The sequence below is a fragment of the Pelobates fuscus genome, chromosome 8 (genome assembly GCF_036172605.1).
Source record: "Pelobates fuscus isolate aPelFus1 chromosome 8, aPelFus1.pri, whole genome shotgun sequence".
NCBI lineage: Eukaryota > Metazoa > Chordata > Amphibia > Anura > Pelobatidae > Pelobates > Pelobates fuscus.
This window is the reverse complement of record NC_086324.1, coordinates 31,592,850-31,608,458: the sequence shown is the minus strand read 5'-3', so window position 1 is coordinate 31,608,458 and position 15,609 is coordinate 31,592,850. Positions and strand designations below refer to the sequence as shown.

At 40.6% G+C, this 15,609-nt stretch overlaps 1 protein-coding gene across 5 annotated transcripts in view; it reads right to left on the bottom strand.

The window, feature by feature from the left end:
• Nucleotides 1–8,571: 8,571 nt before the first annotated feature.
• PKP4 (plakophilin 4) overlaps nt 8,572–15,609 on the bottom strand; it is a 203,728-nt gene continuing 196,690 nt past the window's right edge. For 3 of the 5 annotated variants that reach the window (XM_063429625.1, XM_063429629.1, XM_063429626.1), the window contains exons 22-23: nt 11,181–11,254; nt 8,572–9,627 (exon numbers count right to left, since the gene is read on the bottom strand). In XM_063429625.1, the coding sequence (XP_063285695.1) occupies nt 9,379–9,627; nt 11,181–11,254 (323 nt within the window). In that variant the 3' untranslated portion in view covers nt 8,572–9,378. The remainder of the gene's footprint in view (nt 9,628–11,180; nt 11,255–15,609) is intronic. The other 2 variants (XM_063429627.1, XM_063429628.1) reach the window with 1 other exon arrangement.

Here is a 15,609-nt window from a genome sequence, read left to right as displayed (position 1 = left end):
ATTTAAAACAATTTTCGTGCTCTAAGAACACGGAAGCACCATCTAGCGGCTGTCTGAGAGACAGCAACTAGAGGTTGGATTAGCCCTGTAAAGAAAACACTGCAGTTTCTACAAAACCGCAGTGTTTTTTAACAGGGCTAAGGGGAGAGGGGCAAGACACCCAGACCACTCCAATGGCTAGAAGTGGTGTGGGTGCCTACAGTGTCCCTTTAAGCATGCACGGGGATAGGCATAAGGCTATACTAGCTATAAGATAAGGCCAGGGACTAATGAGAGTATTCAGAAAATTGGGCAGACTAGATGGGCCAAATGGTTCTTATCTGCCGTCACATTCTATGTTTCCATACCTTCGGACATTTCATAAGGCCAAAGAGGGACACTTTTATTAAAGGGATTACGATCAAGGTGTAGTTCAGTGAAATTTTAAATACATTATGACCTACTGAAAATAGCTGTACCTACTTTAACAAAAAATATAATTCAGAACTCGGTCAAAGCCAGGACTGTCTTTAACGCGGGGCAAACAGGGCAGCTGTCCCGGGCCCAGTTGCTCCTGAGGGACCCCAGAGAAGGTGCCCTATGGGCCCCATGATTTGCGTAGCCCCCATGGACCAGGCTGCACAGAGCAGCACCGGCCCGCACACTAAGGAGGCCCCCTAGGTGGCCCATGCACTAACGTCCATCCGGTGGGCATGTGTCAGCAGGGGCCCAGTGTGGCGCTTAAACAGCGCGACCAGTTCCTTTCCTGTTCGGCAGCCGGGTGGGAGGAAGTGAGTGCCGCACATCACTTCCTCCAACTTGAGATCAGAGCCGCACGGGAGGAGGAAGGCAGGGAGGAGATGTGCAAAGGATTAGAACTCAAAGGATTAGAAGTCAGTGCAGTGATGCCTTTTTTTTGTACATGACAGAAAAGGTACAACATTCGACCGTGCAGGAAGAGTAAAATAAAACTCCAAACTGCCTCAGTCTGCCACTGGACCCCAGGGAAACCACCCTCCAGAAAAAAGTAAGAACCTGGAGGGTGGCTAAATGTAGCATGTGTGTGTGTGTGTGTGTATGTATGTCAGTATGCCTGTGTGTGTGTGTGTGTGTGTGTGTGTGTGTGTGTCAGTATGTCAGCCAGTGTATGTGTATATGTGTCAGTGTGTGTGTGTGTGTCTGTCAATACATCTGTCAGCGTATGGGTGTGTGTCAGTATTAGTATATGTCTGTGTGTGTGTCAGTATTTCTGTCAGTGTATGTGTCTGTCTGTATGTGTGTCTGTGTGCATCAGTATATCTGAATGTGTGTCAATATGTCTGCCAGTATATATTTGTGTGTCAGTATGTCTGTGTGTATCAGCGAATGTGTCAGTATGTCTGTCAGTGTATATGGCTGTGTCAGTATGTCTGTGTGTATCAGTATGTATAAGCGAATGTGTCAGTATGTCTGTCAGTGTATATGGCTGTGTAAGTATGTTTGGAATCTCTCTACTTTAGTTCCCCCACTGCATTGGGGTGAAAAGTGTGATTAGGAGTTGGGTGTAATTGGGGGGGGGGTGGGAGGGGCAGGGCCCAGGGTCCTATTCATATTATAGACAGTCCAGGTCAAAGCATATGAATTACACAGGCTGGTGTCTAAACATATTTATTTTGTAATTTAAATGGACACTATAGGCATCAAAACAACTTTAGTTTAATGAAGCAGTGTCAGTGTATAGGTCATGTCTGCAGTCTCACTGCTCAATTCTTTATTTCTGTTTATATGCAGCTCTGGTCACACCTCCCCTGGCTGTGACTCACACAGCCCGCATAATAAAATAGTTTCATGTTCGATCAGATGATGATGATTTACTTTAGAAGTTTTTATATCATGCTCTGTAAATTGAACTTTAATTACATACAGAAGGCTCATGCAGGGTCTAGCAAGATATTACTCGTGCAGGAAATAATGAATTTTAAATGAAATAGAATTTGCAATAAAGGAAGTGTAAATATTAGATTCTTTTTTTTACAGGAAGTGTTTAGGAAGGCTGTGCAAGTCACATGCATGAAGGAGTGACTGGGGCTGTATAAACAAAGTGATTTAACTCCTAAATGGCAGAGAATTGAGCTGTGAGACTGTAGGGGCATAATCTATACACCATATTTGCTTCATTAAGCTAAAGTTGTTTTAACATAGTTGTAATTACATTTGCCATGTGTTTTATTGCAGGGAAGCTTTGCTATACACTGATTTACCCAAATATAGAATTCTTACAAAAGAGGCCTCAAAATATTGAGTGCACTCATAGATCCTGGTTCTTACCCTGCTGATGTTATACCCTAGGCAAAGTAAGCAGTAGAGGGAAGAAGAGGAAGGGTGATATTATCACGTGATGGTCTACGTATGAGTGTTGGTAAATGTGTTATTATCAGGGCTATGCACTAAAGTGAGAATTCAAAGTGAATTTCAAATTTATAGGAACACTGTAGTGTCAGGAAAAAAAAAATTGTTTTCCTGAGAATGTATAATCCTTAGGTCCTCCCCCTCACGCTGGGCTGAAGGCGGCTCCTTCGGCGCTGGTGACCTCCCCTCCCCCTCCGACATCAGCTCCTGAGTGGAGCCAAGTGCGCAATGCTTTCCTATGGACGTTCTGCGTGCTCACAGCGATTTTTGCATTGAGCGTCGGGGAGGCGCCTCTAGCAGCTGTCAGGAAGACAGCCACTAGAGGCCGGATTAACCCTGTAATGTAAACATAGCAGTTTCTCTGAAACTGCTATGTTTACAGCTGCAGGGTGAAAACCTGGGGGACCTGGCACCCAGACCACTTCATTGAGCTGAAGTGGTCTGGGTGACTATAATTATCCAAACTGGAAACATTCTCTCAGTTGGCTATGCTTTCAGTTTGGCTAGTCTGACCTTAAAATTGTAATTCCCTGTGAGTTCTCACATATCCCTGAATGTCTCAATGTGTGTAAGTGAACACCTCAACACTCCAAGGGCCACCCTACTAGATAGGCCTAAACATTACTCACCACTGGCTCACTAACCAGTGTATGTACACGTGGTAAGGTGGGTCAGGTAGTGTGCATTTGTGTGCTAGCATGTGTTCATGGCTGTGTGCTATTATGCATCTATAAATGTGTGCGTGAACACGGTGTGTCTGACAATTTACATGCATGTAGTTCATCATGTATGTAACTGTGTGGGGGAGGGGAGGGGATGCAAGTGTCTGGGCGGCAATGCTTCCTGTTTAGTGAATAGACAACAATCTTAATTTTGTACTTGAACGGAAATGTGTTTTTTCCCCATTTGCTCTGCGGTTTCTGTTTTCACCCTTAATGTAAAGGTTTAGAGGTTTTGTGAAGAAAAACTGATACTTCCTCATTCTCTTACTTTCTATTTATTTCCTGTAACAATGCAGCTGGGAAATACACATTAGAGAGGTTTAATTTACTTTTATTTGGTAAACTGAGCATTATATGGAGTTACACACCTCTGGTGTCTAGCCAATTCCCTCATGTTCACCCACCATCCCATACTCCCTTTGTGTACTTACTGAGTAAGTGTTAACAGTTACAGAGTTATTCACTAAACTGAGATTTTCATGGATTAAGTGAATTTCTAATTTAAGGCAAAAATAGCTAATCTTGGAAAAACTCTTCAAGTCAGCTATGTGTCCAGTTTGGCGATTTTGGTTGAAAAAGTGAAATCCCGACAATCCTCCCTTTATTAAATAACCCATGTTTCAGGAACCCGCTGCAGTCACATTATAGTGAAGACCTTGGCGTCATCACAAACAGCCAGCATGATGCTGCCGACTGCTTTCAATGCATTGGATTGGCCCGAGTTCATCTGTTAGGATAATCACACTTAAAGGGGAGACCCTGCAGCACCGAGACCAGGGGACAATGGTGAATTTAAAAGCATTTGCTAAGTTTCTTGGGTGGAGGGGAGTGGGTAACAAGCTTAAAAAAAAAAAGTAGGAACACTAACATTATAACACAATAAATTCATTTATAACGTTAGAATGTTCCTTTAACTCTGCTGTACAGTAAAACTGTTCTATAGTACAGCAGAGTTAAAGGAACATTCTAACGTTATAAATTAATTTATTGTGTTATAACGTTAGTGTTCCTAATGGCCTGCTATACTGGACTTACGGATATTGCTATGGCAATGAGGGGATGCCAAATAACATGGAACCCCAAGTTTAAGAAAATACCGCCACTGATTATATTTTGTATGATAGTCACACTTGTGGTTTTTTAAATGCTTGAGAAATAAACGTACCTTGCTATGTAAGGAATATTTAGTTGTTTTTATCGGTTGATCGGAGAGCCATTAATAAAAAGTATCTAAAGCCACGCAAACAGCGAGATGAAGTCACAGATTGAAGGACAATAAATCTCATTTCTTTCAGTCTTTCTATAGCAAGATACATCCAGTAACATTGTCCCGTGTCTTAACTTTAGAGCCGCTTCTGCCAGATTCCATTTAACCTTTCCAAAAATAAAACATCTGGATCATTCTGTAGAGGAGATCCCCAATGAACCCATGTAGAAAATAAATAAATGGGGTGGTGGTTCAGAGTTACTGATTGGTAAATCGGGGTTTATGGAGAACCAAGGTGTGCTTTTTTTAAAAAAAAATTTATTTTTATAGGGACAGGAACACGTTTTACCATTAGTACATAAAGATCCTCTTTCTATGCTTACAGAACTCCAATAATGGGTTTTAAATGCATGAGTTCCAATGTTTTAAGACTCTTTATTTTAATTTCTGTAACCGAGAGCTGTGCTTTGCAGCACTAACAGGGTTAAGTTAGAGATTTTACATAGTGCATGGAGAGGATTTGGGACTCTGAAAGCTGCGGCTTTTATAATTCAGTATTTTAATTGTTTGTAATTAACTTTCCTTTGATACTTGTTCCACTGAGTGCTGTTTGGCACCTGGCAGAACCAATGTGTCTTTTTTTTTTCATGCATTTTGATTGGTTATGCAATGTGAATTTCAAGTTTAAGGCCAGTAAGGAGGGGCAGGGAGCATCCCTGGAAACCAATTTAGTGGAAATGATATCACAAACAGTGACTATGGGGTTACTGGGATCCAATTTTTAATTTTTGCCCTCAACACAGGGCAAAAGGAAAGTTAAGACCTCTGAAAGTATTAGAGGAAAGGAAGTAGTAAAGGAAAGGGGATTTGTATACAGAGCTGGGTAGACTACAGAGCCGCGTGTGACCACAAGGGATAATAGCTTAGGTCCCTGCCCCCTTCCTGGTAAGAAGCTAAAATGCATTTTTACTCACCTATTATCCCTCGTGGTCACACGCTGCTCTGTAGTCTACCCAGCTCTGTATACAGGGGCCTTTGCACCCTAGGCAAGACCAGCTACTCTGCCCCCAGACCATGGAAGAGGAGCTTCTGAATCTCCTAGCCGCTCAAACCAGATAGCAGTAACCTCTACCATGATAGCCATTAAATTGGGTAATACTAACAACCCCTGGATGTTGGGCAAAAGTAAATCCCCAGAACTTTCTTGAGAACCAGAGTAATTTGAAACTTCAGCAGCCACTACTGATGGCTCTTCGGCAGAGGTGATGTTATAGAACAATTTAATACATTTATTCCATTATTCCTCCAAGCTCAGTGTCTCTTTAATAACAAATTCATTGGACCCATCACTGCTGTTCAGTTTGGGAATATTAACACATGAAAGTAATGTTCAGACGTGTGCTGTGTTGTCATTTAGGATGTTAGTAGTACGTCAGTTATGATGGTTTAGAAAGGTTAGCAATCACTGTTCCCTGGTTCTCCATTGTCCTGGAGATATCGGTAACAATTTCAGTCACATACAGTAGCCGGTAGAAGCACTGAGTCAGAGAAGGCTCCAGAGACGGAACACCAAGAGGGAATATCAGGATTCTGATCTGTATCCGAGAGCTGGAATTGATGCCGGTTGGATTTTCTGTCTTCTCAGCGTTTTCTATGAACTCTAGGAGTAACCATTTACTGATCCGTTTTTCCACTCTTTCATACGTTGTATATGCCTGAATGATCTTCCCTACTCGTATTGTGTATTTAACAAACACATTTTACAGAATACTAGCTATTAAAAAGTTATTTGTATTCTGAATTTAATTTATTTATTGCAGTTTTTTACATTGAAATTTAAGTGACACTTCTCGAAGGGGGGGGGGGGGGAGGGCAGGGACATTGAAAATCAGCTATAACGTGTGCTAAACGTGACACTTATTTTTCTTTTAAATTAACACTTCAAGCACTATAACTACTGCAGGGTGCTGGAATGGTTACGGTGTCCAGAATTAACTCAAAAAGAAATTCCATGATGGGGATACACCAGGTCACTTGTGTATAGGAAAAGACTGGTATGCTTAGTGCAAAACACAGGGTAGAGGGAATGCGGTAATGTGTAGCTCTAACTGGATAGAGATAGGGATTCACCAAAACCTATCTGATAAAAAAGTAGAGGTAGCGTCGTACACTGTAAGGCGTTTGTTATCCAGGAGCTTGCCCGTAGGGAAGGTACAACTTTATGTACTAACAACTAAATGTACTGAAATATTTAACGTGTGTGTGAGAATAGGACAAACAGAGATATAAAGAATATGAATAAAATACAACATACAGTTACTGTGCCTTTAAGGAATAAGAAAAGCAGATATATACTGTGCCTTTAAGAATTATTGGTTTAAAAAGGCCTAAAATGAAATGTATACAACTATGTTAATACGTTAAATAGTATACATGGAATAAAAATAAGAAAGTTAGAAATGGTTAATAACTGTGTCTTTAAAATTTATGTTTAAAAGTTATTATTGGTTTGGAAAAATCCTAGCTGTTTGTATATAAATCTATTGAGTGAAATGTGAATTACAAGAATTATATGTGGTGTAAGTATCTACCCCTCTACCATTCTCCCTTTTGCTGTATTCCCATTTCAAGCGCCCTTCACTAGAATAACTAAATATTATTAAACCAACTACCCCAAGCACTATAACCACTGCAGACAGCTGTAGTATGGTTATAGTGCTAGGTTTCCCTTATGCCCTGCAAGAGTAAGTAGTCAACCTGGTATAGTAAATGGGTATTTCGCTATAAGAGCATTGTGGGGCCTTGTCTGGTTCCCCAAAAGCTGGAACACAAATCTTCTCTCACTGACAACTAGGGAAATTAGGGCCCCCAGAGGGTTGCACTAATGAAAACCTCAGCACTCAGCAATAGTGTGTAATGGTGGTTCATTCACCCATCAAACACAGATTGGAAACAATTCCACACTCAATGTGTCTTCCTCAATCCTCACAACGTTGCCAACGTTGCCATTATCATGGCAGATATCGTAATACTGACGTGTATTTAAGAGGAAACCTACCCACTTAAATCTTTGTTTTATATACCAGTCTCACAATTTTTTTATATGGATGAACATCATGCAATAGACACAGGTAAATGCTTTTACAGTTCAAACATAGATAGGTTACAAATAAATATGAGTTTGAATCCATATCAGCTTGCGTAAACCTTTCACCAACTCTCATCATGCACTACCAGCCAAAGTCTGCACTTCGTGAGGGCCAACAGCATCCTCTTCTTGCGCAAGCAACAGATCACTAAGCATGATGAGAGTTGCAGTGCAATGGGGCTTATGCATGTTGTCAACTGGTCCCTTCTAACTCTTGCCTCTAGAAGGCTTATCATTAGAGAGTTGTAGTTCAAAGCAGTTGGTACAATACAGATTATCCTTGGCTGATGCAGAGATTGAATGTCGTGAGAGAATCCTCAATCATTTAAACTCTTGGGCTGGTTTTCACTGCTGCTGGGGCATGAAAAATAGACTATTAAAAGGCTTTATAGAAAATGAAACCCATGTGGAAACATCTGTCATCTCCAGTCAATGGGCATTGGCCAGTTTCTGAAAGAGAACTGGATACCTTTTTCACATTCACTTGCAGATGGTAAGTGCCTGCTGTGAACCAAACTACATATGGGTCTCCACTCAGAAAACACATGTTAAAATAAACATATCAAAACATCAATGCACATATTGCCAACATTTCTTACCTTGGGTTTAAATAAGGCAGTTATACATTAATGAAATAATTGTATCTGAAAATGAGCCATTGCTGCAAAATCTTTCTAATTAGCTATGGATTTTATCCAACCTGATCTCCTTCACTTCAATGGATTAAAATTAAATACATTAATACATTATTCACAAAACTAGAAATTATAGTGAACTTACAAGAAAATTGCCCATTTTCCATCAAAATTGCTAAATAGTAAAACTGCTCCACATGAGATTTTGGTAAAAATAGGAGTTGCATCTAAAGACTTTATTATCATGTTGCCAGGGAGTGGAATTACAGTGATCCATAGGGGTACATACCTGCACCCATCTCTGTAAAGGTAACCTAGTAATTGTGTGTGCTTCTGTATATTTAATTGGTCAGTAGACTCTGCCTACAGACAGAGGCTGGACCACTATATTGCCACAGCAGCATTTTGCACAGGAAAGGTCAGAGCGGTCACATTAAAATTCGATTTCAATATATTAAGCTGAAGGAAAAGTATGCAAACACATCCAGGGACCAGGTTTCTGTGGATGAATTGTCCACATTTATTTTGAATTTGTGTGCATAGAAAATGGCAGTGAAACAGTCTATGAAAGGGGCAGGGGAATGGAAAAGTGTAGAATGTTTTCTTCTCTGAAATTACACTATGTTTAAAAACGTTACTCTTTAGTTAGCATTTTTATATATATATATATATATTTATATATATATATAGTTAAACTCTCAGTTTTTCCCCCCAATGATTCCAAAATGATGCACACTGCAATACAATTTTGATGGCACTTTCAGTCTGATATGGCATTGTCCTATTTACATTGGTGAGAGAAATGTACAAGACAAATAGCATACAGTGTAGACATTTAGTAATAACCGTAAGACACAGCATTCGTTTGATCAACATCTCTGTACAAACTATTGGAACATGACTTTATTCACATAAAAATAAAAATTAAAATAAAAGGAAAACAATTCCAAGATTTACTTTGACCTAGACGTTGCCCCCATAAATCATATTCCGCAATCTCATACCATTTTTCACATTGCTTGCACCATCACCAGACTACATAGCTATAAGCATTAACCTAAAAAAGCCAAAAATAACGAAAAAAAACTTGTCCTGGCTTCATTTTCTTTCTCTCGTTCGTGAAAATCCTTCTGAAAAATAAAATGATTCTCGTACATGATCCTTCCTTCTTCACTTTCCAATTCCATCATCAAAACAAAAACAAAAGAAAAAAAATATATAAAAAAAAGCAAATAAGGCCATTCGAAAAATCAGATCAAGCATGATTCTTAGCACAATGTCCTATGTGCCTTGAAGGTCCTACACCCAGGAATCTGGGGATCCAGGGTACTGTTCAGATCTATACGAAGGTTTCCTTGTGGAGTAAAAGTCTACATAGTTTGTGGTTGACTTGAGTCCATATTGCGCGTTCTGATCTGCAGCAGGTGTGTAGTGAACACGTTCGTCAAAATACGGGTCCTCGTAGCTGTGTGGAGACTGCAAATACAATCGGTATGCATCATAGTTTTTCCTATTTGAGTCTTCATGACTATAGTACAGCTGATGATGCTAATGACAAATGAAACAATGTTATTCCAATTAAAACCATGAGAGAGTGAGAACATTAAGTGATCTCTGCAGGTTGTCCGTCGACAAGGACAGATAAAAGGTAGATTCCCAAGCTGTTGCAGAACTACATCTCTTATGATGATGGCTGGCAAACAGCCATGGGAGCTGTAGGCTCTAAAATAGCAATGGTTCTGCCTTTTAGCCACCCTAGCTCTAAATAATTTTTATATTCGGAATGTCATGCACTGTTCTATGTAATTATAATTTTCAACCTGCAGGCGGCACCAGCAGAGCCTCAGTTAGGTAGCTTGCTGCAGATTCAACCATCTCTCCTCTTAGTATTACGACTACATTTGATTATGTTGTTTTAGTGAGGCAAAACACATAATACTAAATATTTAGAAACTGAAATGGCCCCTAAGGATATTACCCAGGTTTTACTTTTCGAGCTAATTTGCACATTCACAAATTGAGTATTAATGTCATACTGTCAGTAAAAATGTACCCTTTACACTAGAATATTACAAGGCATGGTTAGCAAGTGTATTTATCACATTGCCAACGGATCTGGGAATAGAAAATATTAGGCCGAAATAGTCCAGATAAAAAAAAATAGAGTTTAAGATTTTATTAATTCACCCAAAATTTAATATTTTACATTCCCTCCCCCCCCAATAATATAGGCACTGCTGTTAACTATTGTACAATTTCATGACCTACATGTAATAGCACCGTTAGTCTTATCATTCCCCTCACACTATAGAGTTTGGCAATGGCTATGCTATGTTCATTTTTTCATTCCTCAGTAACGGTTTTGGAACAAAATATCTTTGGAAAAACAGCAGTATTCCAGTAAACTAAAACGTGAAATATGCAGATCACAATTTCTGAAATATGACTTACCAGCCTGTAGGCTGGTGCTAACATCGGGTACACGCAAACACTATATATTAATAGAGAGGGGGTACATAACTCCACAGATAAAATAATGCCTCTGAGGGGGTTATAGAAACAGAATACACCACATGTATCCCCCATTAATACACTTCAATGTTATGCTTTTTTTAAATCAGGATTCAACATTTCCACTAGCCACTGGCAAGTGACAATTCAGCCCTGGACAGTAGAAAGTCACCCATGGGATTTCTGGGTTTGCAATGCCAAGTAATCTTTAGCTCTGTCTAGTACCACAGGACTTGAAAATTTGAGCCCAGTTTTACATTACATGATCTTTTAGGGTTAGGACTGGTGTTCCTTTAATTTTAGGGCACTAATTGGTTTTACATATTCCAGACTTCCTGAGATTGGTGGGAGTTACCCCTGCAGGCATCCACCATCAATAATTCACTTCCTCGCCTGATAGTGTTGTAGCAGAGGAGTTCGAGAGGCAGAATTGGGCTGTTTCAGACTGCTCAGTTCCAGATGGCACTGTAGCTTTATTTTTGACTAAATCTCCCAGGATGCTCAGCTCACCACAACTGCAGTGCCAAAGGTTATGGAATATAGGTTCATACCTGACATCCGCCAATAAAACAACACAGTCAGTCTCTCACCTGCTGCCGTCTGTTCGGTTCTCTTGCTGGTGAGGAATAGGAACTGATGTAGATAGGAGACGGTTTGCTGGACCCTAAAAAGAAATGGCACAGATTGAGTCTGGCGGTTGTCATTTTACCATTTGAGTTTTGATAAGTTATGGACTGAGTGCAATTTATCTGTCACCTATCAGAACATGGGCACTGCTTTCCCCTCTTGGCAGTGAAAGCGTTAATGGGGGTCTATCGCCAATCGTGTTATTGTATTTAAGTACCGTAGTTACATATAAAAAAAGGATTTTTCATGGTTCTATTGTTTGAGTTCGATATCTGCTAAATGACATTTACACTTCCTGTCTCTCAAGCCTATAACTATAAATTATTTGCTGATATTATTACTATTGTGCTTTTTCACTTAATGACTAGTTGCAATGACTTGAAAACAGCCTTTCAAAGTTTAACCCCAACATTGGGAAAAATAATGTACAACTTGGGCGAAATATAAATTAATTTTACTCTGCATTTTCCAAATAGATTTTTAAATCAATACGAATTAGTATTTAGTAAATTGGCTTCAACAAATGGGCAGAAAGCTGCGATAACCATAAATTAGACTCATGAAATATAATTCATATGAAACAATCTATATCAATCATAAAACAAAATGTGTCACACAGAAAGAATTGGATCTTCCATTTAAAATCACAACCCTCAATGTTTAAAGACAGATGTAATAAAAAAGGTTAGACAGTAGAAATGTAGTAAGCTCCTAATTTCCCCCAGTTAACATTGTACTGTTTACATTGTGTTAGAATGCACAAGTTGTATTTAATAAGTGGAGACAGAATTTTATACAATGAATATTACATTGAGGATATGTCACCGATCTACTGTCTGAAACGTACAAAGCTGGAGCCGAATTTTGTAAGCCAGAGTTTGCCACATGTAACCTAAAACTGGGGTCATGATACTCCCTGTACAGCGCTACAGAATAAGTTTGCGCTTTGTAAGTGAAAACAATTAAACACTATTGAGATTATTATACAACGTGCCAGATGCTCTAATTTGATTTGTTCTAAATATAGAAATGCTTTTACATTAAATAATTTACAGACTATCAGCCACTGTAATATATGTAAGCAACCAAAATCCAACTTATTCCTAAAATCTATGGAGTCAAACAAGCGTTTCGTGATCAGACATATTAAAGGAATCGTCGCTCAATTAATATTAACACATTATTATTATTTATATAGCACCAACAAATTCTGCAGCGCTGTACAATAGGTTTTAACACATTAATGCTATCAAACTACGTATAGATTATTTTTTTTTTTACTTGTGCATGAAGTAACAGGACAGCGTGCAGCGCTACGACAGCTTCTGCAAGCGGTTGTCAGCATTTCAACATGTGGCAGTTTAAACAGCACAATATTTTTGTTTTAAAACATGAAAATAACAAGATGTAAACAGTTTCATAGGATTACATATCGTGGTACACAGGCAATATTAAATGTGAAACATTCTGAATTAGTATGTCTAAAGCAGTGAGACACGATAGGATTACAGGCTTGCATCATTAGACATATGTGCCCATTTAAATATGTGAATGTATGCTTTCTTAACTATGAGGCATAAAAATGAATAGGTAGCATGACTTTAAAGGTAGCAAATAGGTAGCATGGGTAGATAGGTAGCATGACTTTAAAGGTAGCAAATAGGTAGCATGGGTAGCATAGGTAAATAGGTAGCATGACTTTATGGTCGGCTATGCATAGTATGGGCGGTGAGTTGTAGATTACTGTGGCTGACGCCCAGAATAAAAGTGAGGGGGGCATCGAAACTTTGATATTTACATAGGTGGGGTTGTTAACCAGGTATTTTGACACACAGCATGTATTCAGATTCTATATATCACCATTTGGGTAGAGAATCTCGGTGTGTCCGATTGTGTGAGGTGGTGTGTATGTCTCCATGTTAGGGCCTGAACCTCCCATGTTGTGTTTGGGTTGCTGGCTTCGTTGCAGGGCAAGGTCAGGCTCTTGCTGCATTGGGCACTATCATGCCCCCGTGTGGGCTGCCCAGGGCGTAATGTGTGTGTAATTACCATGTTCATATGATCACCCAAGGGCGTGGTGGGAGTGCGGGGGGTTATGTTCGACTTGGTCAGTCGGTGTAAGAGTGGGGGGTACCCTTTGTGTTACGCTGAGTGTGTAAAAGAAAAATTAAACGGAAGGAAAAAGAAAAAATAGTCAATACACTGTAAGTCCTCAAAAACTTAGAGGCAGTCCTGCCTTTTTGTTCAGCTCTGTGAGGCTAAGCAGGGTAAACTTTAGTCCCAGTGTCCATCTGGTGTCGGCTGCTGCAGTTCCAAAGGGTAAGTGGAGGCAGTGATAAAATAGATTTAAAAAAAAAAAAATTAATCCACAACGGTATGTACAAATTGAATTGAGGATGGAGTAGTCTGCGGCTATGGTAACAGGACGGTATTATAATAATTGGGAAGGACGGCGTATCTCTGCAAGCTGTCTGAGGTGTTTCAGGTGGTATTTGGTGTATGGAGTTCCCTCCTTAGTTCCCGTGGGATAAATGGAGGGGCATTAGCTGGGTTCCAGGTGTGAGTGGTAGCAGTTGATACACCGTTAGCCATAGAGTCCCCTGGGAGCCCCAGCGCTGGCAGTATCCCTTTTGCTCCCTGTATGTCGTGGACTGGGTGTGTGGTGTCTCCATGTTGTACCTGCAGTGTGCGAGGGGATCTCCATCTATAGGGGATGCTGTTCGCTCGTAGGAGGGCCGTGAAGGGCTGGAGAGAGCGGCGCCATGCAAGTGTGTTCCCCGATAGGTCAGCGTAGAAGGAGAGCGCCATGCTCTCGAAGGAATATGGAGAGTGGTTGCGTACCACGTTGAGGACTGCTGTTTTGTCTCTGCTCCTCTGGAACCGGACGATCAGGTCTCGAGGTGCCCCGGCCGGGGCCTTAGTCGGTTTGGGTAAGCGAAACATCCCCTCAATCTACACAGCTTTCGCTTGCTTGGGCGGTAGGAGTGCTTGGAGCAATCTGCGTACCAGGTGAGGTAGCTCTGCCTCCGTTGTAACTTCAGGAATCCCCCTGACCTTGAGATTTAGGCTTCTCCTGTGGTCCTCTGCCGCCGAGAGCCTCAGCTCCGTTTTTGCCTGTTGCTGCGTTAGCTCACATACTGTTTGTTGCAGCTGCGATATTTGCATCTTGTTTTGGTTAGTGTCCTGTTCCAATGTGGCCATTCGGCCTGTCAGGCCTCTCAGGTCTTGTCGTATTTGGGCCACGTCGGCCTGTAGCGTACGTTGTAGGCCCACGAGCAGGTCTTTAAGGACCGCCGTTGTGACTGGGGCCAAGTCTGGTGGTGCAGGTGGTGGCTTTGGGGCCGGTATTGGTAGTACCTGTTCCTCCGCTGCCCCATCCGAGAAGTCATCCGACATGTCGGAGGTGAAGTCCGCAAAGGCGGCCATCTTGGCTTCTCCCGCTCTTTGGGCCTGGCGCCAGAGGTCCCCTATGTTTTTGCTTATGCTGGGCTTGTCAGGCTTAGATTTCTTGGTCTTCCGACCCATTGTGTCTTTACCCTCCTGATGCTCCGTTTTGGGCTTGTGTCTGAGGGTTGTTCAGCTCGTTTTCAGCGTTTTAGTGACTTGTTAGTGCCAAGCTGTTCCGACATGCGGCCATTCAGTTCAGCTGCTTGGCTCCGCCCCCCTACGTATAGATTTTTAAATACCCGATCTAATAATTCCCCTGGTAGATACGATTTATATTTGATCTGAAAATGAAAATATTAAGTTAATAGGGGGGCGCAGACTGCTGTCATCACATTTCTCGACAATGATAGCAGAGCTAAAATGTCAGGATGATGGCAGCTTCATCAAAGGTCTCATACTTTTCCAATCAGTACCAAACGAAAGTTAGCAGCAATAAGAGTTTATGGTTTACATTTTGATGGGAAGCAAGTCAGAAGCTTTTTTGCACCACGTTACTAGATTAAATCTATGGCAGAAATCATCTTTCCAGATCGGAGAGATGTTTGTCATATAAGGACTAGTGATAATTTATGTTCTTTAAAGATCCAATTCCAAAATGAAATGTTTTTTCCTATTAAGCATCATAGCGGTACAGAGCTGCAATTTCTAAAAATAAATAAATAATAAACTCTTATTAGGGAAAAGACGGAGATATCAACTAACAATGCCTATGATTTTTATGTTTCAAAATGGCTTTATTCAGACAAACATTTCAGGGCTTGCCCTGATCGATGTACAGTAGCATGTATGTATAGATTTAACAAGCAAACATAAGATAACGGACGTGCAGGTCCCAGCGAAGAATGTGTGAACAACATTTGAACAATGGTACGTTTTATACAGATATGCTGTTTAATTATGTTTAACTCGTTAGAGTAGTCATATGGGTGACCAATTTGCGGCTTG